The following is a 23,278-nucleotide window of genomic DNA, read 5'->3' as shown; positions in this document are numbered from 1 at the left end:
TAGCGCCTTTATTATTTTATTTATTTGTTACTATTATTATTTTTTTTATATTCCCAATTTTGTCAACTATGAACATCTATTTTTCGGAAAAAGTCTCCTGTTGCATACTCTGTTGCCTCAATTACGACAAATGAAGTTTGCTTTGGAGGTCAAGTGCTGGTCCCAGGATCAGTTGGAGGGTTTGGTGGTGGGGGAGAAGGATCAGAAGAATATGGTGTATTAGGCAGAGGTGGTGGGTGCTCAGGGGAGGCCGTGGAACCCATGAAAAACAAGCTGGAGTGAGAGCAAGCTCTCATTGCAGTGGCAAAGATTGCTCAGGTTTAATTGGAGGAAACTCGAATGATGATGGTCTTGTACAAATTGCAGAATCGCTAGGCTTATTTCTAGCGCGAGGTCGAGGTCGTTGGCCGAGGGTGATACTCAACAAACAGGGCGCAGTTTGTCCAAAAGGCTTACCGAAATTTTATTTGTCGAGTAAACGTCGCTCACCGTTTTATAACGAACAAATAGTTAGGGATAATTGAATTCAGGTATTAAATAAGTGAAAGTTCCATCAATTAATTCAAATGTAAACAAATATCCTTTTAACTTCCAGAAATACTTTCTGTTTTACTTTTTGTTGAGGTTCTTGGCAGTATTATAGAATTAAAAACAGCATCCTTTTGTATGAAAAATCTCTTAAGGTTTTTGTTTGTTTGCGCGTTTGAATGTTTGTTTTTATCTCTTATTGGTTCGCTGGTGAAGCTTATTTTCCCTGCGCGACTGATGAATTAAAGCGCGAAACGTATACGTAAAAGTTTGACTGAGGAGAGTTTTTTCTTTTTCTTTTTTTTAAGATGATTCTAGCTAACCAAGAGTTAATTAAGACATCAAATTTTTTAGCGTTAAATTCCTATAAATCAACATAGGTTACGCTTTGCACCCAATGTGGCCATTTTTAAAGCATTTTAGAATACATGGTACGCTGCAGTTCATAACATAGGGGTAGTGATGTAAATGATAATGGTAATGATAATTATTCAAACTCAATCCGCCGTTGGTTTAATTTTTTTGTTTTATCGAAGGGGTGACGGAGGTAGAAAAAATATTTTCAACCATAGGAAAATATCTTTTATTTCCAGGTTTGAGATCTGTTTTAAAAAAATAAAAACAGCTTAATGATACAGAAATATTTGATGTGGAAAATGTGTGCGTCAATGATGGGATAATCTGTGTTTATAAATTGAGTACTGGTGCGAAAAAATTAAAATTTCGGTTACTGAATAATGGCCATCTTTTAGTATGGTCTTTAGGGATCAATTTGGGTCAAAAAGTCTTAATTTGCACTTGTCCAGTCATTCCAGTTATTTTTCCGTGCAGTCATCAGCGCTTCCTTCGAAACTAAAGTAAATTCTCTTTTCTATGTTTGTTAGACGCATGTCTTTAACAAATTACGTGAAGGAAATTCTTGTCTTAACTTTGAATTTATTCCTAAAAACTGTAATTAAAAAACAGATGTAAAAACCTTAACTTTTCTGTGGATTAATTTTCTGCTGCTTACGGGGATAAATTCGATCGGGCAAAGTGTAAAAGTGAAAAGGGACCATCAATTTTCAGGTACTTAATGTAGTAGCTTTGCTGCTTTCCCTTCTTCCCTTTGTAGTTAAACATTTTTTCCCTCATGCGGTAAAAATATTTTATTCGTTCTGTGTATCGCAAAATAACTTCATTGCCGCTACAGATGTCGATCCTGTTGATGATGTTGTGTCTGTTTTGTATTCTAACCGAATATTTATTCTACACCCTCTATCTCTGAAAGGTATAGTTTGTTATACGATCCGTTTTATTTAACTCTACAATGTATTTGCTGCGACTTAGTTTTAGAACAAAGGATAACGAAATGAGTGCAACATGGCACTTCTGTAAAACTGATCAAAATTTAATTTTTCTTCGCGAACATTACCACAATGATGCGTAAATTACTGACGAGAAACAAGCACAACAATCAACTCGTTAAAATGTCCAAATGCGCATGGGGATTTAGTTATAAGATCGTAATACTCAGGAAAAATTCTAAGTGAGAGCCTATTCTTTGTATTGGTGTTTTGCATTCAAAAACATAACTACAAAAGAAAATAAAAAGGAGAATTTGGCGGTTAGTTTCTAAGAATTTGAAAGTCAAATGACAACTGTAGCAGAAACAAGAGGTCAGTTTGTGGACGACTGGATTTGTTGAAATTTTCCAAACATCCTAAATGCAACACTATATTTCCTGCTCAAAAGGCACAAAACGCCAGGCGGAAACTGAGAAGCAGTTCGTTTGTAATTACATTCTCTCCTTTATAAATATACTTGACAGCTTGAAAAAAATGTTTTCAAATTTAATTTGAATTTCAATTCTAAATGCTAAACAGTCTTTCAATATCTAGAGTAGCACTAAATATTAATATCTCATTTCTCATTTTATTGGCAACGTTTGCATTTTTTTCTTCAAGATCAATTAAAAGAAAAGAAGCTAAGAACAAAAAAACTTGTATTGACCATGTGCTGATTAGCGAGGAATACACAGTAGTTACCAGATCATAATAGATTCTTGTACTTTATAAGCGTTCATTTTAAAACTCTACAATAATTATATTCAACAATACCAATACTTTTTCAGGGAAGAAGGTATATTGGAAGAAACCAGATTCAATAATACATTTTTGAAAGCATCGTGCTGAAAGGGAAGGATTTTGGTCCCGATTGACGCGTTGGATCTAACAGAACAGAAGATTAAATCTTTTATATTTATTTCCAAAACATCAAACATTCTCAGAATTGGCCAAAGCAAACTTCTTTTCACCATGGATATTACGTCTCTTTACACTGTCATTCCTAAAGGCGAAGGCCTTCTGGCCCTTAAACATTTTTTTGATCAACGTACTGATAAGGAACCTAACTCTGAAACACTACTACGCTTAGCCGAACTAGTGCTCACACTCAATTGTTTTTCATTCGGAAACAACTTCTTCAAACAAATCAATGGTGTAGCCATGGGCACCAAAATGGGACCTAACTATGCCAATCTTTTTATAGGTTTTGTCGAACATCAATTTTTCAGCCATTACAACGGGTCCAAACCTGAACTCTACGGTCGCTACATTAACGACTGTATCGGCGCTACCTCCTCTACCAGACAGGAGCTCACTCAATTCATAACCGCGGTCAATTCTTTTCACCCGGCCCTGAAATATACCTGGGAAATTCCTGACAATTCTTTATCCTTTTTAAGACATCAAAGTTTCAATTGAAGGTAACGGTTTATGCACTAGTGTGTATTACAAACCTATAGACTCGCATAATTACTTGTTATGTTCGTCTTCGCGTCTATCTCACGTTAAGAATTCCATTCCTTTTTCTCAGTTTCTTAGACTTCGTCGTTTATGTAGTGATGACTCTGATTTCCACCACAAATCAGAGACAATGTACCAGTTTTTCGATAAACGTGGTTACCCTGTTTCTGTCGTTCAAGCGGGTTACCACCGCGCCCAACTTATTGATCGACATTCAGTACTACAAACGTCGCATAAGGAAGATTCCGACCGCATTCCATTCACTCTCACGTTTCACCCTCACAACCACTCGGTTAAATCAATCATTCTTAAAAACTTTAAATTACTTCAAAACGATCCAGAGACCAGCACTATCTTTTCGCAGCCTCCGCTCGTTTCATTCAAACGCGACAAAAACATAGGCAGTTTTTTGGTCAGAAGTTCTTTTCAGACTAATGACCAACCAGGCACTTTTAAATGCGCTTGTGCACGATGCAAAATGCGGTCTTTCATTCACAACACTCATAAAATATCGGGACCTAAACGATCCATTAAGATCACCGATCACTTCACGTGCACCTCCGCCAATGTAATCTATTGCATAACTTGCACTTATTGCAAAAAGATATACATCGGCGAAAGAGACAGAAGACTAAGTGATCGATTCCGAGAACACCTTCGAGACATGGAAAAGAATGACAAGGACACATCGAAACCAGTCGCTAGACATTTTAATTTACCTAATCATTCTAAGCAAGATATGGCAATCTGCGGTCTTTCCTTACACTTAGGTAGCACGGAAAGCCGTAAAACTCTTGAACAAAAGCTCATCTTTCAAACCGGCAGTCTAAATCCCACAGGGATCAACGAACGCTTTTCATTCCACTAATTTATTTGTGTTTTTCTCATTGCCATGTTCCCACCAATAACGTAGCTCCATTTTCTACCTTTAAAAGCACACACAACCCACAATTCCCCTATTCGCTCCGACGAAGGGCTAATGCTCGAAACGTCACCTTTTGTAATCGTTACGGTCGCCAATTTACCATTTCAACTTTGTTGATATATCCAAATTTTTAGAATTCGATTGAAAAACAAGTATAAAAGGAATATGAGTCAGTCAGCTCATAAAAGAGAAAATATGTGCAAACATCTGCTGTTATTTGAACAAAAATGGTCATACCAGACAATTCTTCTAGAATTTTCCAGAATGATATTTTCAATATTTTGTTGGCGTGATGGCCATGTATTTCGTATTTAATTCAAGACAGGCTTCCCAGCCTTAGGTAATGTACATTGATCAACTTATCTACATTTCTTCAAGTATTAGGACATTTCCAAGAAGGGATCTGCCGAAAACGAACAACATTCTAGCTTTTTTCATCATATTCTATATGTAAAACTAAGTATGAATAAAGCACTTAACAGGATACAATATGGAACATTCTGGGATATTCCGGAACAATGGACATGGGGAGCTAAAGAGTCGACCAAAACCGATTCTATAAGGCTCTGTTTACAAGCAAGGAGGGTAACCCTTGTGCTAGAGTTACCCTAGCAGGCGGGTCAAAGATAGCCCGGGTTTACAAGCAAAATTTCACAGGTAGGGTTACCCTACCACCCAGGACAATTTACCTATGTTTGGTAACCGCACACATCGTTATCAATGTTCAAAGGGTCTGGAAAAAAGTAAAAAGTTGTCTCGGGTAGGCGAGTTATCCCCAGCAGAGCATTACAAGGCAGCTAGGGTTACCCTGGCGCTAGGGTAACCCTAGCGCTCAGCTAAGGTTACCAAAGTACTAGGGTAACCTAGTGCTATGGTAACCTTAATACTAGGGTAACCCTAGCTGCCTTGTAAACACGTCGATGAAAAAAAGAAGAAATGTGGGAGCGTTAGGGTAACCCTCCTGCCAGGGTAACCCTAGCACTAGGGTTACCCTACCTACTTGTAAACTGGGAGTAAATTAACGTTGAAATCATCAGTACTGTTCATCAATCAGAGAGAACACTATCAATGCTTCTCTCTTTTACGCCTCTTGGACAGGTAACTCTTAAAAAGAGCCACCGGACATCGTGATTCACCAGTTGCGAAAATTTTGGGTAGTACAGATCTGAGCTGAACTCGTAAACTTCCTTGCCGTGTTTTTTTCGGGCTTTCTGCGAAGGTTACAAACTCGTTGCCGTTGTCTTATTCATTGAGTTTGAAATCCTCCACATTCATTGTATAATGCTCTTGGCAGCCACGCAAGTCGAAATGCTCAAGAAAAAAAAAAATTCTGAAAAATTCTCTGTCCTTTATAATTGAAAAAGAACAACCTTTTTTCTTTCAAATGGCGGTCAAGTGCTGCTTGCATCACTTTCAGGGACCCAGGTTCGTAATCGGTTCCGTCTTGTTTACACATGGAGTCGTAAAATCGTTCGTGTACTTTATCCAACTGCTCGGGAAGAATCATTTCCAGGTTTTTATTAAGGCTATTTTCGTCACACCACTTCTCAAAAACTCGCACCAAGTTAATTGTGCTCTTTCGCGTATTTAAATTTTCGGCCGCTTCTTTTAATTTCGTAACTTCTTTAAGGGTCACCGTCTTAGATCTCGAAGTCCTCTTGGCTCTGATCGAGAAACAAGAGATGTTACCATCGCAATTATATAATTTCACATGTGAAATTAAAAATTAACGCTTAAATTTCGCGCCAAAATTAAGGAGTAATTTGTCACCTATGATATTATGGTATAAATATTTAATGCTTGATACATTAGAATATGCCTGCCATTCATGACGGAACTGATGGAATAAAACGCTATTAAGTATTATTAGATACAAATATTATTCAATATTATTAAATAAAAAAAAGTTCCATGGATTAGTTCAAATGTAAACTAATACTATACGTTTTAAGTTTCTGAGTTACTTTTTGCAAAGGATGAAAATTAAGTACAAGCGTTTTTTAGGTTGCGTGTGAACCACTTTGATGACGAAACATCAGCTACCACAGGTTATTTATAGACTTGAGGTCGTAGTTAATGTCTGCCTAAAAATACTGCCCGGAAAAATAAAAAAAAAAACCGAATTCGAAACGCGCATAATCATACCGGAAGTCAAGAGGCGTATAGCTTTATTGCTGCTAGAGATGTTGATGCTGTTGATGAATACCTGTTTGTTCTGCATTCCAACAAAGCTTAATACAATATTTATTCTTTACTATTTCAGCCTCGAAACGCATAATCTGTTATTAGATCCGTCTTGTTACTTCAGTTTCTATAAAATCACAGAACAGTCTACTTTATTATGTATTTCTCCGTGGTTTTCATATCAAAGAACCTGAGATGAGTGAAACTTAACGCTTCTGATCGAAATCTAGTTTCTCTCCATAAATACTGCTGCATTCAAATTAGCAAACCACTGACGAGAATCAACAACAAGAATCCCCTCCCTAAAGTGTCGAAATTATTGGACAAACACATATGGATCAGGTTTCTGATCATCGAATCTAAATTGGCATAATCAGCACAATGGGTTTCTATTTGGAAATAGTATTTTACATCCAAAGCGTAAATTTCTCGAAGAAATATAAATCATCAGCTTGTTTTTGAAACTTGAATTTGAAAGTGAGATGATAACAGGGCAGGAATAAAAAAGTTTGAAAGGTTGTGTGACTTGAAATCTTCTCCCTCTGTTTGAACTCAGAGATACATGTATAATAAATATTTTACCCCTTTTTTTTCGGTAAGTAAGAGGTGTACTTTTCATTCCTACTCTTTTTGTCGACGACAAGTCTCTTTCCCCAGGCTCGATTAATTTCAAAAACAAAAACAAAACAAAAAAACATATAATAAGCTTGATAGCCACATGCTTTGCAGAAAAGAAGACAATGAAAGAATCACTAATCATTGCATTTTATATTTTTGCATCGTTCACCACTCAATGACTATTCATGAAAACAATTGTGTCGAAAATGGATCTCATTTTGTTTTGTTTAATCTTATGTTATTTTTTTTCTAGTTTTGGGTCAGGCTTTTTTCCAAAAAAAATGGTCTTGTTCATATACATACGATAGTTTAACACTTTAAACATTTTAATGTTGCGCTTCGCAAACGAGAAAAATCAACATTTTCAGAATTGAAACGAAAAAGCAAGAACAGCACAGAGGAGAAAAAGTCAGTCACATGACAGAAGAGAATATACGTGCAAACACTTTTTTTTCTTTGAGCAAAAGTAGTTGTTCCTTAATATTCTTTTAGAGTCCTCCTGTGTAATTTTTTTCAATTTTTCGGTGGCATATTGATAGTGAGTTTCGTTATAAATTCAAGATAATTAAGGCTAATTTGAATATTGGACATCCTTAAGCAGCAATTTATAAGCAAGACACAAACGTCAGTTTCTTCGGGAATTAAGACCAACCCAAGATTTCGCGCTAAACTTGAATATCTTGGTTATTAAAATATCATAATTAATAAACAAAGTCGATCTTGAGTTATTACATTTATAGTGCTACTGAAACGTAATTTTCATATCCGAGATTTTTGCAATATAATAGACTTTGAACGTTATTTGCAAACGCTGTGTACTTTTTTTGGGCCAACGCAGAGCGGAAAGTACATTTTCAACCATTGGAAGTTGACCAGCTGGGATCAGAATTGGCGGCCATCTTGGCGCGGCCAAAACAGCCATGTGACGTCACTGGTTGTGTACTTCTGTGAAAGAAGGGTAAAAGCATGGAGTGTGGCTTGCATGTTGGGAAGCCGAAAAAGAGGATTTCGGGCAAAATGCCATCCTCGTCTTCTTCATTGGCGGCCATATCGGCATCTTGGCTATCTGCGAGAGGTTCGCCTAGATAGGGAGCAAAATTCCCGACTGATACCGAGAACGAATCTCTACCAGTCTATTTAGTTAATCGGCAACTGACGAGATCCACAAGATTAGGATCGAAACCGCGGTCTTGCCTGACCATCTACAGAAAATTTCGAAAGACATTATAACGGCAGATAGGCTACTAAACACCCCGGGCCAAAGCAATGCCATTCAGAGAATGAAGAAAACATGGAAGCCTCATACGACACCGCCACTGAAGATGATCTACCCGGCAAGTCTGAGGATAACGAACAAATCCCTCTGTACCAAATGCCTAGCAGAACATGCCCAGAATCCCTACAATATAGGGCAAGGGCCAAAATAAGAGCAGACGAGGATTTCAAAAATGAGATAAAGCAAATCCTTAACAACGCGGAGCAAGAAACAGTAAAGGCGATCATGTGCTTCTATGACCGTGAAATCGGTCGTTTAAATACCGAAATAAAGAAAACAAAACAAAACGAGCCAAAACGGCTGGAACACTGAACACTAAGAACTGTAGTACGATCGAATCAGCGCGCGTGGCGCAAGCTAAAAGCAATCAAGACAACTTAACGATCGAGACAGTCAAAAAAATAGCTATACATCTACAAAGGCGAACGATTCGAAAAAGACGCAATCCCTGATGTGCGTACTCAGTGCCACACATAAAGCAAATTCTCATGAAAAACTGGCATTTAATAGAAACACAACCACTACTGAGCGAACTATACAAAAATCCGCCGCTCGTATCTTACAAAAGAGGGCGGTCGCTCGAATACATACTCGCGAGGGCTAAACTTTGAATAGGCTACTCTAAACACACGCTGGGGAGTCGTGTAGGCATGTCAACCTCATTTTACGGCACCATCTTCCTCTTCGCTACTGGAGACAACTTCGCTTCGTTCAGAAGAAGATTCACTTGACAAAACTTCAATATCTGCCATCTCCTTCGCCCACGAATACAAACAAACCGTGAGTGAAATAAACCACGCTATCGGAGTGAACACAACCAGTGACGTCATCAATCCATTTTGCTCGGTACCAGAGCCCGGACATGGTTTTGTGGAAAACTTTTGATTTGAACGGTTAAAAAAGATATCTTTCGCCTCTTTTTGGCCAAAGCAAATTATCTCATGATGATCAGCATATTCAAAACTACAGGTTAGAGCAAAATTTTCAGATACGAAAATTTCGTTTCAGTAGCACTTTAAGTGTCCTACAAAATTCGTGGCCGGTACATAAGTAATTAAAATTGAAAAGGCGCCAGTCAAAAATTATTCGGAAGTTTAAAACTACCCAAAATTTCGGTCTTAAGTTAAATATGTTGAAAAACCTAAAAATGTTAAATTTCTTACAGATGTGAACATAGGTAATCAAAGAGGCAGCCATTCCTTACATTTTAACCTGTTGTAAGGATGCAATTTTTGCTTTAAGAGGACATGATTATCTTTAGCTGTGTATGATTGATTTTTACAACAGGCCAAAACTCTAGTCATAACTGGGTATTATTTATTTAGTTTATTTTGGTGCTTTAGCAAAAGTCGATTCATTTCTATAAAGCACATACGTTTTGACGTTATTTGCTCAACACGAGTAACGTACGTAGCTTGCGAGTAAGCCCTCATTATCAGCGCTTTGCCCTCGGGAAAGTATCAGGCCTTGAGCTTCGTGAGCGGGCGAGAGATCTGCGAGAGGTCTAGCACTAATTAGGGCCAGACCCCCAATAAACCTCATCCATTATTCTCTCATTATCACAAGTATTGAGGCAACTAACACAGTCCTCGCAAAACTTTGGATTGCTTAACTCAAATGATAGAATAAATTAATGCTTAAGTAAACAAAGACAAACAAATATGTTAGTTATTAGCAAAGAGAAATAATGACCACTTTCAAAAGTCAACTTTCCAGCTCAAAAAACAAGTGCATCTCTTGACTTTCATTTGGCTTCTAGTTTTCGGCTCCGATGGAAAAAATGTAAATGATTTATAGGAGGACAGAGACAAATGCATTAACATCGCAAGAAATTTTCTCAAAAGCTCGTGTATAAAAAATTTTAAGCGACTCAAACAAAAAATTCTCTGTTTTAAAACCGGAGAAAAAAAATATAAAATTCCCTAACTTTACTTCCACAGCAAACAAACTGAAACACATCATGATGGTACCTTATATGACTAAGTGGAGTTTCATCCTCGTTTTCTGTAAGCAATGCAGCTTTACACAACTGTTGTTTAAAGCGGTTACTTATTAGGAGGAACATTAAAATTTGTTGTTGGCGGGTTGGGAGAGGGGCCACGTGGGTTGCGTAGAGGAGGGAAGGGAATGGAGATAATATGTGTGACATTCAGCTAGGGAGGGGAAAGGAGACGGGGGAGGCCAGATAAAGCCTCTTTCTTGCCTCACACAACCACCTTTGCTCGGGGTGAGAAGGAACGAACAGAGGAAAGAAAGGGGGTGAGGTGGCATGAAAATTGGGGTGATTCAATCGAGCATAGAGCGATTGAAAATGAAACAAAATGGTCTGTTGTTTAATTGTCATCATGACCAGCGTTTTTTCACTGACTCATTCGAGTGCTCAACAATTACATGGTATGGGATGACGTATTTGAGACTTAAATCAGTCAAGGATTTTAAGGTTAGAATAGGAGACTCCAGCCCAGACAGACCTAGATACTTTAAAAGGGCAACTAACTTTAGAATTACCTTCCATTTTATCATTTTTTGGTCAATGAAATTGTTCAATTTTAGGATTAACTCTATATGAAAATTAAATAAGGCCACATCCTCTAAGTACTCCGAATAAATAAAATCGCGATCGGCGGGAGATATGCTCCTCTTGCTCCGCTGAGGAATATACATTCGATGCAGTAAGTTCTGATTTGTGGAGTAGTGATCAGATCAGGTCTAACGTGGTCATTTTTCTATAACATATAATTGACTTGTTGCAGTTTTGTTGAAACATCCTCAACGAACACAAGGACGGGACGGGGTCCATGGCAATTCTCCAGGTAGGTTTTTTTAATTAGTCTCATATTACGTGCTTTGTTTTTCGGTTTTATTTTGCATATCGTATATTTTGTGTCGGCTGGTAATTTTCCTTTTGTCCCGCGTCTGTTTACATTTAAAATATTTGCTACGTATTTCGTTCAGTCGCAATCCTCTTTTTTCATTTCGATCCGTTTTTTCTCGGTTCGTCTTGTTTTGCTTTATTTTGCTTTGAATGGTTTAGATAAACGCGGTACGCTAAAGACCAAAGTGACTTCACTCTCTGTATTGCTAGTTTTTAAGTTTAAACACGTTTGAAGGATTTCGGAAATTTAATCCTTTAGCTACCAGAATTGATTAACAAGTAACTTCTCCCTATGATATCCATACATTATCCAGCAAACAGGTCATGAGAATACTCAAACTAATCAGGAAGGAGTTGTTACTTTGATCTAACGCCAAATTCTCGTCGCCAATTTACAAGGAAATGTGTAGCAGCTAGAGGGGAGAATTAGCGATCTGATCTTGGGATTTGAAGGGTTAAAATGTAGCCTTTCGAGTTCATGTTCTTCATTTCATGCATTTTTGCCGTTATTCTCTATCACGAGTTATCCGCTTGCTTTTTTGTTTGTTTGTTTGTTGTTTTCTGTTTTCGATGATTTAAATATCAGTGGTGTTCGTCTTGCTTCGTAGACTATTTTCCTAAAATTGCAATGTTCTTGCTCAAGCAAGCTAATTTCCCTTTGCGATGCAAAATTTGCTGCAACATATTCCAACTTTTAAAATCCCAATAAGAGTAATAATAATCATCATCATCATCACCACCATCATCATCATCATCATCATAATGTGCATTTCAGGGGCCTATATTTCCAAATTTCTAATCTTTAGACTGCCCAGGCCCTTGTAAGTGCCGTCCTTGGGGGGGACGAGAAAACCTGCAGCATGTGGATTGCTCTGGAAAAGAATTAGTGTCGTTCTCATGGAAGATTCCAGTCACCACAGGCAAGCTGTGAGTAGAAAAGAGGATCAATTGCTGTTAATGAATATCCCTCAAAATATGTGAATAGAAAATATAGGCTCGTAAACATGTGATTGATTGTCAATAGGATGGAGACTAAGGCACCTTTCAATAGTGCTATCTAGAGAGATCTAATCATAATGAACACTCGAGTTGAAACGAAGGTTGCCAGTGGGTAAAGCTGCGATTAGACATCTTTCTTGACGCATAAAACTTTGTTAAAATAACATGGACTGCTAGGTCTAACTCAGGTCGTTTGGCTATCTGGGGTAGACGATTACAAAATGGTCAATAAGCTTTTGATAAAATTTTCAAAATATTTTGTAATACATTGGATTTTTAATCAAAATTACGTATCTAATTTGACGTCAACAATTTGTTTTGGTTGGAAGTTTAGGAATTACAAGTATATCTTTTGATAAACAAAGGGAACAAACGGTGCACTTATCACGAACAAATCCCTGCGGCCTGTACATTATCTTGCAAGAGACAGTGACTTCATATTTGATTGTAGTCTTAACTTTTGATTTGAAAAGGTGTAATATTTCCATAAACTATCGTTTATGAAAAGGGTAACTGAATGTATTTATGTTGAAATTTGTCTGGTATTTTTTTATCAAAACCATTTTTCCCATAAGCGCGTTTTTGACATGTCACGGTACACGCCTCGTTGGCTCTAACTAACCATTCATCCAGAATGATTGATAAGAGTCTACATTTTTTTCCATAATGCTGTCGTATCTTAATTTTTCATTTTTTTTCACTTCTTCTTTTTTAATACCAAAACGAATTCAAAGATCCTTCCGACGGCTAAAACGGCTTAAATCAAATGAATGTGCATCGCTTTAAAACCGGAGCTGAATAAAAATACAACTCTAAGAAATTTACACAGCCGTACCTGAGTATTTACACGAAATACAACAATTTTGAAATCTAAGAAACGAGTCTTTAAGTGAGTTTGAGTTTCAGCTCATCGACAGGCTGTTGACATTTTGAACATAGCAGAAGAAGTCATCGATAAAACTTTGGTTTAAATAATCTGACTTTCATTTCTCGTTCCGAGTGAGCGAGTTACATACCAACTGAAGAAGTATACTGGTCAATTTTTCTACTTTCAAGTTCATTTTAAGGTGTTGTACACAGTCACAAATTAATACTTTGCTGTGCGGTAGCAAACAGAGGACTTCAAAGATGAGGTTTGGAGACTAAATTAAAGTCCTGATCCTAGCAGAGAATAGAAACCTTAAGAGCCACTGACCATAAATATCGAGAATCCACCGACAGATGCAAAATTTCGTAACTCGTTTTATATTTTCTAAATGACCCATTTGATGAACCTTTTTCGAAGATTATATAAAAAAGTTTTATCGTACTTTTTTTCGTCCGAATAATCGAAAAGTCCAAAATACGCCCAAATGGCTGTTGTTGTCCCGCCCTAAAAGCAGTGAAAAATTAGGCAGCTTCGGCAACTTCGTACGCTACAACGCGATGCAATACCGCTTTTAATTTTTGTATGCTAGCAGATGATCCTTTTATCTCTCAGAAAATATTAACTTCTTGTTATGTTGTTAAGTTTAAGTCTGAATAATAACCCTTTGGAATAAAGTACTTCGCGTCCCTTTCGCGGCGGTAAGATAAAATATGCAAAGCCTGCCTTATACAATTTTCGACTAATTCTTTCAAGCAAAATATCATACAGATTGTATTTCCTGTCACTACCTAATATATAGGCCTGAACGTAGCATGTGAATATGTGCCTGCACAAAGGAACAGGTTTCTTTAATCTTGAACAATATATAAAGATAAAGACATTTTATGTGATTATTCCAACATTTCTTGTTAATTTACCCAACCCTTATCATCTTGTTAGTGTCCCCCGGCTTTTTACGAAAGCCATAGTACATGACAATGTATAATGTAAAGCTCATTATATTACCAAGAGATTGTACTATTAGGATGATGGGTGATGAGAGGAGGAAGAAAAAGCATTTCAAAAGAATATATCTAAAAATATATGTTTATATAAATAAATTAATAAAAAAAAACAGTGTATGAGGCGCCGAAATGGACAAAAATTCTGTTTAGCAATTTTTCTTTCCAATTACATAAATATGTTCTAAACTCAAGATTTTTGTCCTCAGCTTACATATTAGATACTAACTTAGCGAAATATTTATGCTCTTTTTCGCATTTATTTTCTTAACTCTTCAGTTGCATTCTAATTGCAAAGAAAATGCGTTACAAGTACAGAAAAATTATTCTAATTGAAATGTGTTTTAGATGTTCTAATGTTCTTATTACATTCTATTTTAAAAAATAAAGTATTCTAATAATGTTCTTTTCATGCCAAGTTTGAAAAAAACTTTGCTCATAAGAATGATAAATTATCCTATTCTCATTCAGAAAATACATGGTAATTGCAAAAACTACGTTGTAATTAGTATGCGAATTATTCTCAGTTAAATTGTTTCGTAGTAATTCAAACACGCTTCTAATTAACATGCAAATTTATGCTACACAAAGCGGTTTTGGGCAAGGGAGTCACGGACGCCGATGTAATTGACTTTTCCCCCTTTTTGCGCTAATTTTCAAGCTATGAATTGAAGACTATCCAGAAAAGCTACGATATGCCTTTATACCGTCGAGGAAGAGGCGACATAGAGATAGCTAGAGATATTCTTAGAAAATACTCAAGCAGTTCTCGGTCAAATTGCTAGCTTCAGTCAACAATGGGAGACCCAGAATACAAACCTGGACGACTTAGAAAACGCTGTTGATCGAATGACCGAGATCTGTACAACGTTTGGCGATCTTCATCAGAGTGTACCCACTAATAGCGCTGCAAATATATCAGTTGTTGGCCAGACGAGTATTTTAGACGATATACGAACACATCATCTTTGTACGAGACTCAAAGGTTTAAATACAGAGAGTGCCTGTTCTTGTGAATGCCAATGTCCAGTGAGCAGCAGTGGCGAAAAAGGTCACCTTCGCTGGGCTAGCATTTCTAAATTACTGGGAATTTCTGATCACGAGAGAACTCTTAGAAGACGAAGAGAGGAATTTGGAATCTGTTACGAGTTCGAGGTTTGAGTGAAAGGTGATTTGCAGTCAAAATAGTACGCAGGGTTATCGGAACAGCAACAAGATTTATTTCAAAATGAACGTAGTTTTCACTTGATAAACTTTTCACTAGCCCCTTACTTAGTAAACTTTCAAGGCCTCCGCCAACTTCGATCAACTTGAAAATACACACGGCCTCCGCCAACTTCAATAAACTTGTGAAAGGTAGTCTGGAAAATCCGGAATTAGTTCCGCCGGAATTTTTCAACGCCTGTTTTTTTTTTTTTTTTTTTTAATGACAGGACGGAAAATGCGTGCACTCTAAGTACCTCCCGTCGCCCCATACAAAGCCTTACAAAACTTTTGTAAGGCTTTGTATGAGGACAACGGAAGGTACTTACAGTACACGCATTTTCCGTCCTGTCATGGGAATTCAAAACAACTCCGATGATTTTCCGAAGAGTATATGAGCTCCGAAAATACTTAGATGATTAACCCGAAGATTATTCGATGGTTTCCGAAGTTACCTAGAGAGCCCTGAATTTTTGAAGGCTTGTTTTTTTCAATTAAAATTAATAAATAAATAAAATTGTGAATTTATATAGCGCAGTTTCCATGACGGGATGATCAACTGTGAATTACAACAATGCATGGAATAAATACTAATTACATCATTACAACAATGCATAAAATAAATACTAATTACATCACTACAACAATGCTTTGTAACAGATACCAGTTACATCATGTGTAGTATAAAATATCAAAAGCTGAGCTAACTAAGAATGAAAACCCTTACCAAAAAAATGCGTCTTTAAGAGTTTTTTAAAAGTGTCGACAGACTTAGCCATTCTAATTTCCGAAGGTTAATCATTCCAGAGTTTCGGCGCCGAAGCAACGAAAGCACGGTCGCATAGGCTTTTTAAAATTTTTAAATTCGGGTAAGACAGTAATATTCCGTCATTAGAACGCAGTCCATATATTGAATTTAAAGGCTTCATTTTGAAAGATCATTGATATAGGACGGTGCGGATTTACGAATGGTTTTGAAAGTTAAAAGTAGAACCTTAAAATTAATACGAAATGAGACAGGAAGCAAATGCAGCTGATGGAGCACCAGTGTAATGTGGCAAAATTTGCCCTGCATAACAACAAGTCTGGCGGCTGCGTTTTGAACTCTCTGCAATTTGTCAATATGGCACTTGGATACACCGTATAATAGACTATTACAGTAGGCTATTCGGCTACTAATAAAGGAGTGAATAATTCCTCTTTTTTCTTTTTTCAAGTCTTTTTGGAAGAGTGTACGAGCGCCAAATGTGTACTCCGAGGATTAACCGACAACTATCCGAAGGTCTCCGAGGCTACCCGGATATTATTCGATGGTTTCCGGATGGTTTCCGGACTCGATGGTTACCCGGAGAGCCCTGAGTTTTTGAAGGCTTGATTTTTCACCCCGAGTTCTAGTAGCGCGAAAGCACGTTTTAGGAGGACACTTTCAACCTTGAGAACGATTCATTTGTTCGTATTCCAGCTTTCGTAAACCTTTGCCTCGTTTACTGTGGATCTAACCCTAACGATCTGATCTCAATCTGCAGAGTCCACTGAGTTTAACTGTTTTATTCTTTGCAGGTATTCACTCTGTTACAACGGGTGTGCAAAGAGCCACTCTGACAGCTAAACGGAGAGAACGCCTTTTTGATACTTGATTTTAATTAAACAATCTGATTGGTAGTTAGCCACTAATGACATGACCAAGCAAGGGTCAAGGTCATGTCCATCGCAGAGAACAATAAAGTTAACATGTCTTATCTAATTATGGGAGTGACTTCTAAAACTGACAAATATATCCGCTACGTCACTCTTTCTGATCACGTTCGTTGCAATTTGAACCAAAATCGACGAATATGGTATTTCCGCGTAACGCAATCACAATTGTAACTACTAGTTTCCAACACAGCCTACCCAAATATGTATCAATGTAAAATGGGGTCGACAGGCCTACACGACTCCCCCAGCGCGTGTTTAGAACAGCCTATTCAAAGTTTGGCCCTCACGAGTATGTCTTTGAGCGACCGTCCTCTTTTGTAAGATACGAGGGCCGGATTTTTTATAGTGCGCTCAGTTGTGATTGTGTTTCTATTAAATGCCAGTTTCTCATGAGAATTTACTTTAGGTTTGGCCCTGATGGTTGGTATTATGTAACAAAAGGCAAGATTCATTGGCTCGTCTTCTGTTTCTGTTGAAGAGCTAGTCTCTTGTTTTTGAAATACAACTCTGAGAGGGTTGTGTCAATGAGGTCCTCTGGGTAGCCTCTCTTTAGCAAATGCCCTTTGAAATTTGCAATTTTCTGATCGAGTATTGTTTGAGAGGAGTTAGTTCTGAGAAGTCTCCCCTTTTATGAAGCCTTTTTTAACTCCTTGTGGGTGACAGGAACTATAATGTGTATACTGAAATGTCTCAGTTTGTTTAAAATGAGTACGCATATCAAGGATTGATGTTCGCTTTTGTTGAGGTAGGTGTCCAGGAACGTTGTTTCCTTATCGGAAATTTCAGGCGTAAATTTTATTGTTGGATGATGATTGTTTGCTCTTTCGATGAAACGCTCTATTGTTACTTTGTTTGTACTCCTTAGCGAGAAGATGTCGTCTATGTATAACGTTTCCAAACAAACGGTTTCAAAAGGCTTTTGTCAAGGATTTCTGTCTCTACCTTGTTCATGAAAATATTGGAAAAGGCGACTGCCATTTTCGTGCCCATGGCCGTACCATGTGTTTAAAGGAAGTGCTTTCCATTAAGCTGGAAAGAATTTTCTTGGAGAATTAGCCTAGGCACTAGTTTTAGTCGTTGTGTAGGGATAGGAGTTCCGTTTCTGTAGAATACTTCGCATTCTCTGCATACAGTGTCTATTCCTTCTTCTTGTGATATATTTGTATATAAGCTCGTAACGTCCATTGAAACAAGTATTACTCTCTCCGGGACTTTCCTATTTTCTATGAAATTGACAAAGTCTGTAGTATCCTTAAGATACGACTTTTGTTTTTGTGCTATCGCCTGAAGGAGTTTGTCGACAAATGATGACCGTTTCTCTGTAGGACCATCACACCCTGACACTATCGGTCTGCTGACCGGGGAAGGTTTGTGTATTTTTGTTAGGGTGTAGAATTCTGGAATTCGAGGCGGATTTGGGGTTTGACAAAGCCATTTTATAGTCATTACGTCTATATGATTACCGTTGTATAGATCTGCCATAATTTGTCTGACCTTATGGTCCGTCTCTTTAACCATGGGTGATGCAAGAGGCCTGAAGTTATCTTTGTTATCTAGTAGAGTTTGGCCTTCTAAAAATTTTGTCGCGTTTGTTCATGACTACGGTTGTTGCCCCTTTGTCGGCCCTTTTGAGGTTTAACTCAGAGTCGCGTTGCAAGGCCCTGAGCGCCTTGCGTTCGACCGGAAGCAAATTATATTTTGACTTTGTTATTTCTATTTCTGAAAGGTCACTTTTAACCTCTTCTAAATAGCTTTGAAGGGCGACTGATTTTTGTATTGGTGGTAGCCATGCAAATTTGACGTGGTAGGGATGGGCTTTTTTGTCCTCCTCTCGGAATATGTAAATCAGATGCATTTTCCTTGCGAACTGATAAAAGTCACGCAATAGTTGTTGGCTGTTCTGTTTTTGTTTTGGAACGAGTGTTGGAATGAATTTAAGCCCTTTTGCCATTAAATTAATCTGGTCGTTTGTAAGTTCTTTATTTGAGAGGTTTTTTATGTGCGTTTTGTTCGCCTCTATTTTGATAATTGAACGTGTTTGGCGTCTGACTTCTCTGCGCTCCCTGCGCTTGTTAGTCGCTAGCCGCTTGCCTTTTTGGAATTCGTTTTTTGGCCCATGTTTGTATTGGGAGTCAGAATACACGTGTGTACTTTTCAAATTCTTTGTTCTCCACTGTCTCTAATCTTTTCATCATAGTGCCCAACTAAGCGATTTCTTCCTGTAGATTAACAGCTACGTTTTTGACTGTCTCGATCGTTACATTGTCTTGATTGCTTTCAGCTTGCGCCACGCTCGCTGATTCGATCGTACTGCAATTCTTAGTGTTCAGTGTTCCGGCCGTTTTGGCTCGTTTTCTTTTCGTTATTTCGGTCTTAAAACCACCGATTTCATGTTGATGGAAGCACATGATCGCCTTTACTGTTTCTTGCTCCGCGTTGTTACGGATTTGTTTTTTGATCTCTTTTTTGAAATCCTCGTCCGCTCTTATTTTGGCCCTTGCCCTATAATGTAGGGATTCTGGGCAAGTTCCTTTTCCTATGTCTATATTCTTATATCTATGTCTATATTCTATATCCTTTTTCCATATCCGGAGCTTGTACGCTCTTCGAAAAGGTAAGCTGGAAGGATCAATGTTACTATAGGTAGTGTCGGCCGACATGGCGACAGACATGGCGACAAACATGTCGGTCGACAGTCGGTCGACAGTCGGTCGATAGTCGGTCGATAGTCCGACAGAAAACCTGCAAGGTCTGTTGAGGAGGACTGAGGAAGGGCTGTCTCTAACGGAAGAGCTCATCACTTTCGTTAGGCAGTGCTTTCCCGGAATTGAAATTGAATAAATGGCAGACTAACTTAGGCATTGTTATATTTTCTTTGTACCCTTGTAATGAATGATCGAGATCTCGATTATAGGGACGCTGACCATGTTAACCTATAATTTGACGAATGATTTGCTGTTTATTATTTAGTTTCACGGCCGTTAAAATAGATAAGTTAACAATGAAAGATAAACAAAAGATGAAATTAAAAAAATAGATAAAAAAAGATTAAGCTGGGGGTTCAATTGTTCTTCGAGGATATCCGGGTAACTTCGGAGACCCTCAGATATTCATCGGTTAATCCTCGGAGTACACATTCGGAGCTCGTACACTCTTCCGAAAAATCTTGAAAAAAGAAGAAAGAAGAATTGAAAAAACGATCCTTCAAAATATCAGAGATCTCCGGGTAGCTTCGGAAACTATGGAATAATCTTCGGGTTAATCATCTGAGTATTTTTGAAGTTCATACACTCTTCGGAAAACCATCGGAGCCGTTTTAAATAAGAAAACAGGCGTTGAAAAATTCCGGCAGGATTCCGGCGGAATTCCGGTGGAATTCAGGATTCCAGAATTTCCAGACTACCATTGAGAAATACTCGCTGCCTCCACCAACTTCGATAAACTCGAAAATACTCACGGCCTCCGCTAACTTCGATAAACTTGAAAATGCTCACGGCCTCCGCCAAATTCAACAAACACTGTCTCGTCACACTTGACTGATCACGACCAACTCCCTTCGCTTGTGAAAACTTGGTTAAAACTTAACCTAACCTGTCCTGAAGAGTTTAGAAAATAAATGCGAAAAAGAGTATAAATATTTCACTAAGTTAGCATCTAATACGTGAACTGAGGACAAAAATCTTGAGTTTAGAACATATTTATGTAATTGGAAAGAAAAATTGCTAAACGGCAGTTTAGTCCATTTTGGCGCCTCATATTTTTGTCCACTTTGGCGCCTCATACCCAGTGTGCCTCATTTAGTTTATTCCCAGATTATAGTTTTTTTTTATCCTCTCCGGGGACTTTAGATGTCAAACCAAAAAGAAAACAAGACTTCTTGGACAACATTAGTTTGATAACGTGCATACTTTAGTCCCTTATGACAGTAGGTTAAAAAAAAATACAACTTTTTCAAGCATACTTTACTTCTGAATTTTGTTGTCGAAAACCATGCAATTGATCCTACATTTAATTTATTTTTGGTAGGAACTTGTATAACAACAAGTTGAAGAAATTACCATCAGACATTTTCAGTAACAATACCCAGCTGCAGTGGCTGTAAGTTTGGAGTCTTTTATATTTGTGCAAGGAACGCGTCTAATGCATATCGCATTTGTGAGAATACTGGGAGATCAGGGCAACAATTTATCAGCTACAAACAAAAGCAATAATTGTAATGATTTCCGAAAAATTGAGGAAGGGGGAGGGGTGCGTGAAATGCGCCAATATGACTCTCTACCCATGCAAACAACGGAACATCCAGGAATATTTTGGATATTCTAAAATACAAATGTAATGAATGCTTCGAATCCAACTCGTATTGTTAAGAATAGCAGCAGATCACAGCAGCGATACACTAGCTCCAAATGAAAACAGTTGCAAGGTACAAATTTTGCCTTTCCTTTGTCCCCACCTCTAGCCACTTCAATTCAACATCGGGTGTTAGTCATCACCTATGTAACTTTCATTTCTTTCCTACATTAAAAAACTTTCTTGCCAAACTGACCCTCTTTGCCAGAAAAAAAACAGGCGTTTAAGAGTGTGGTTTCTACATCCCAATAAAGCTTGATTAACCCTTGGATTAGGACATTCTCTATAAAAAATGCATTTGACCAGGAAAATTTGCTGTTTGTTACATACATTATCAAAGAAAACAGTTGTAAAGAGAAGAATGCTGGGAAAACATTTCCTTTAGACCACTCCCCTCTTTCCTGATTAGTCTCTTTACCAAGTCAACTGCACTGGTAAATTTCGCCCTTCACAAGTTTTTCTGCGATAAGTTTCCAATAAGCCAGAGAAATACCGCATAATGCTTCATTAAAAGAAAGCTTTCTCGCTTAAACTTAGACGTTAAGGCGACATTATATGGATATCTTGCAATAGTTCAAAACAGGGTCGGGTCAAACGAACAGAGCTCACATCGTTATTTTTACTCGTTGTTCTGTATGGTAATGAGCATCCGAAAAGATCATAGAGAGTAAATATTTTCAACAAAAAAAAAATCATTTCCTGAATATTCTATGAAGCAAAGAGGGACAAGAAGCCTTAGTTCGAAGCTCTCACTAAAGCTGTCTTGGATGTGATGCAAATATTAACCTCGGGTACTAGTGGTATAGCTTACTGAGATGCTGTTTGCTCTAAAAAGTAGGAGTTGTATCTTGAAGCAGCCATTCTTAGAAGGAAGTTGAACAAAGGCAGGCTTTAAACCAAAATACAAGTACATCGGTCATCTCCATGAACACTCCACCTGCACTGGATTCTATTTCGACTCCCGATCTACATACGATTGAGAACTCTGTCTTTAGGAAATAATTTCATTTTCTGTCAAATAAAAAAATAATTTATATTCAATAAGATAGTAAAGAAAAAGCCATTTACTATTGTAAATGGCGTTTTGTTTCTTTATTTTTAGTGACCCAACTGCCTCTAATGACCAAGTCAGTCATTTAAAGCCAACTGCCTCGAATGATCCAACTGCCTCAAATGACTGAATTGCCTCAAAGGACCAAAGTGGGTCCAATGACCTAACTGTTTCAGATGACCCAGTCATTTCAAATGACATTTACTTTCTTAAACAGCAGAGCCTGACATGTGGCCATTAGCGAAAATGACCCAATAAATGCAAGTGACCCAACTGCCTGGCGGAAATGACCCAATTATAGTCAATATTCTGTGGATCCCCCGGTCCAAATCCGCCCTCTAAGCGGATTTGGACCCCCAACAAAACTGAGTGAAAACATCATCCCTTACATACCTGAGCGAAAGCGCTGAAGATTAAGGTCTAGGGTTTAGGGTTAGGATTAGGGTCTAGGGTTTAGGATTTTAGGGTTAGGGTTGGGGTATGGGGTTAGGGCTAAATGATATAAATGACGCTTAATGGAAAGTTCGGTAGGCGGTCCAAATCTGCGAAGGGGTGTCAAAATCCGCTGGCGAATTTCGACCGGGGGTTTAAATCCGTGGAGATTTCAGATCTACTCTGAGATCGAAAAAAAGGCGTACAATTCGCTAGGGTTTCCCTTGAGCAAGAAAACAGTTGAAAAACATCGTGTTTTCTTGACGTTAGCGATTAGTAATTCTACGGTAAAACGCTTGGAAAATGAAGCGCTCTTGTGCTTAGGAAAAAAAAACTATAGGAAAAGAATGCAAGGTGTTCAGAAGTGTTTCCATAGAGCAGGAAAACAAAAGTCGAAAAACACGGCTTCATTGCTTAATTACGGTCATTAGTAATTCTGTGAGTACAGCATCGTTCGCGTGCTCGGGAAAATTAGAGAAAAACT

The 23,278-nt window shown here is 37.9% G+C and overlaps 1 protein-coding gene and 1 pseudogene across 1 annotated transcript; one reads left to right on the top strand and one right to left on the bottom strand.

The window, feature by feature from the left end:
• Positions 1 to 1,625: 1,625 nt before the first annotated feature.
• LOC148737683 (leucine-rich repeat and transmembrane domain-containing protein 2-like) lies at positions 1,626 to 21,582 on the top strand. The gene is made up of 5 exons (XM_088750016.1): positions 1,626 to 1,798; positions 10,258 to 10,323; positions 11,071 to 11,130; positions 11,999 to 12,119; positions 20,988 to 21,582. The coding sequence occupies exons 2-5, from the start codon at positions 10,278 to 10,280 to the stop codon at positions 21,061 to 21,063; spliced, it is 303 nt and encodes a 100-aa protein (XP_088606142.1). The 5' UTR covers positions 1,626 to 1,798; positions 10,258 to 10,277; the 3' UTR covers positions 21,064 to 21,582.
• LOC148737684 (uncharacterized) lies at positions 16,947 to 18,146 on the bottom strand (annotated as a pseudogene).
• Positions 21,583 to 23,278: the final 1,696 nt, after the last annotated feature.

The sequence above is a fragment of the Stylophora pistillata genome, chromosome 2, assembly GCF_964205215.1.
Source record: "Stylophora pistillata chromosome 2, jaStyPist1.2, whole genome shotgun sequence".
Taxonomy (NCBI): domain Eukaryota; kingdom Metazoa; phylum Cnidaria; class Anthozoa; order Scleractinia; family Pocilloporidae; genus Stylophora; species Stylophora pistillata.
Note: the sequence above shows the minus strand (reverse complement) of the source record. Positions and strands in the feature narration are given on the sequence as shown.

What these genes read in the sequence shown, in the direction of transcription:
- LOC148737683 (XM_088750016.1), top strand. Translation starts at nt 10,278, where the DNA reads ATGATGGTACCTTATATGACTAAGTGGAGTTTCATCCTCGTTTTCT. An exon ending in GAGTTTCATCCTCGTTTTCT is followed by an intron (nt 10,324 to 11,070) that starts GTAAGCAATGCA and finishes GACTTGTTGCAG; the next exon opens with TTTTGTTGAAACATCCTCAA. An exon ending in GGTCCATGGCAATTCTCCAG is followed by an intron (nt 11,131 to 11,998) that starts GTAGGTTTTTTT and finishes TCTAATCTTTAG; the next exon opens with ACTGCCCAGGCCCTTGTAAG.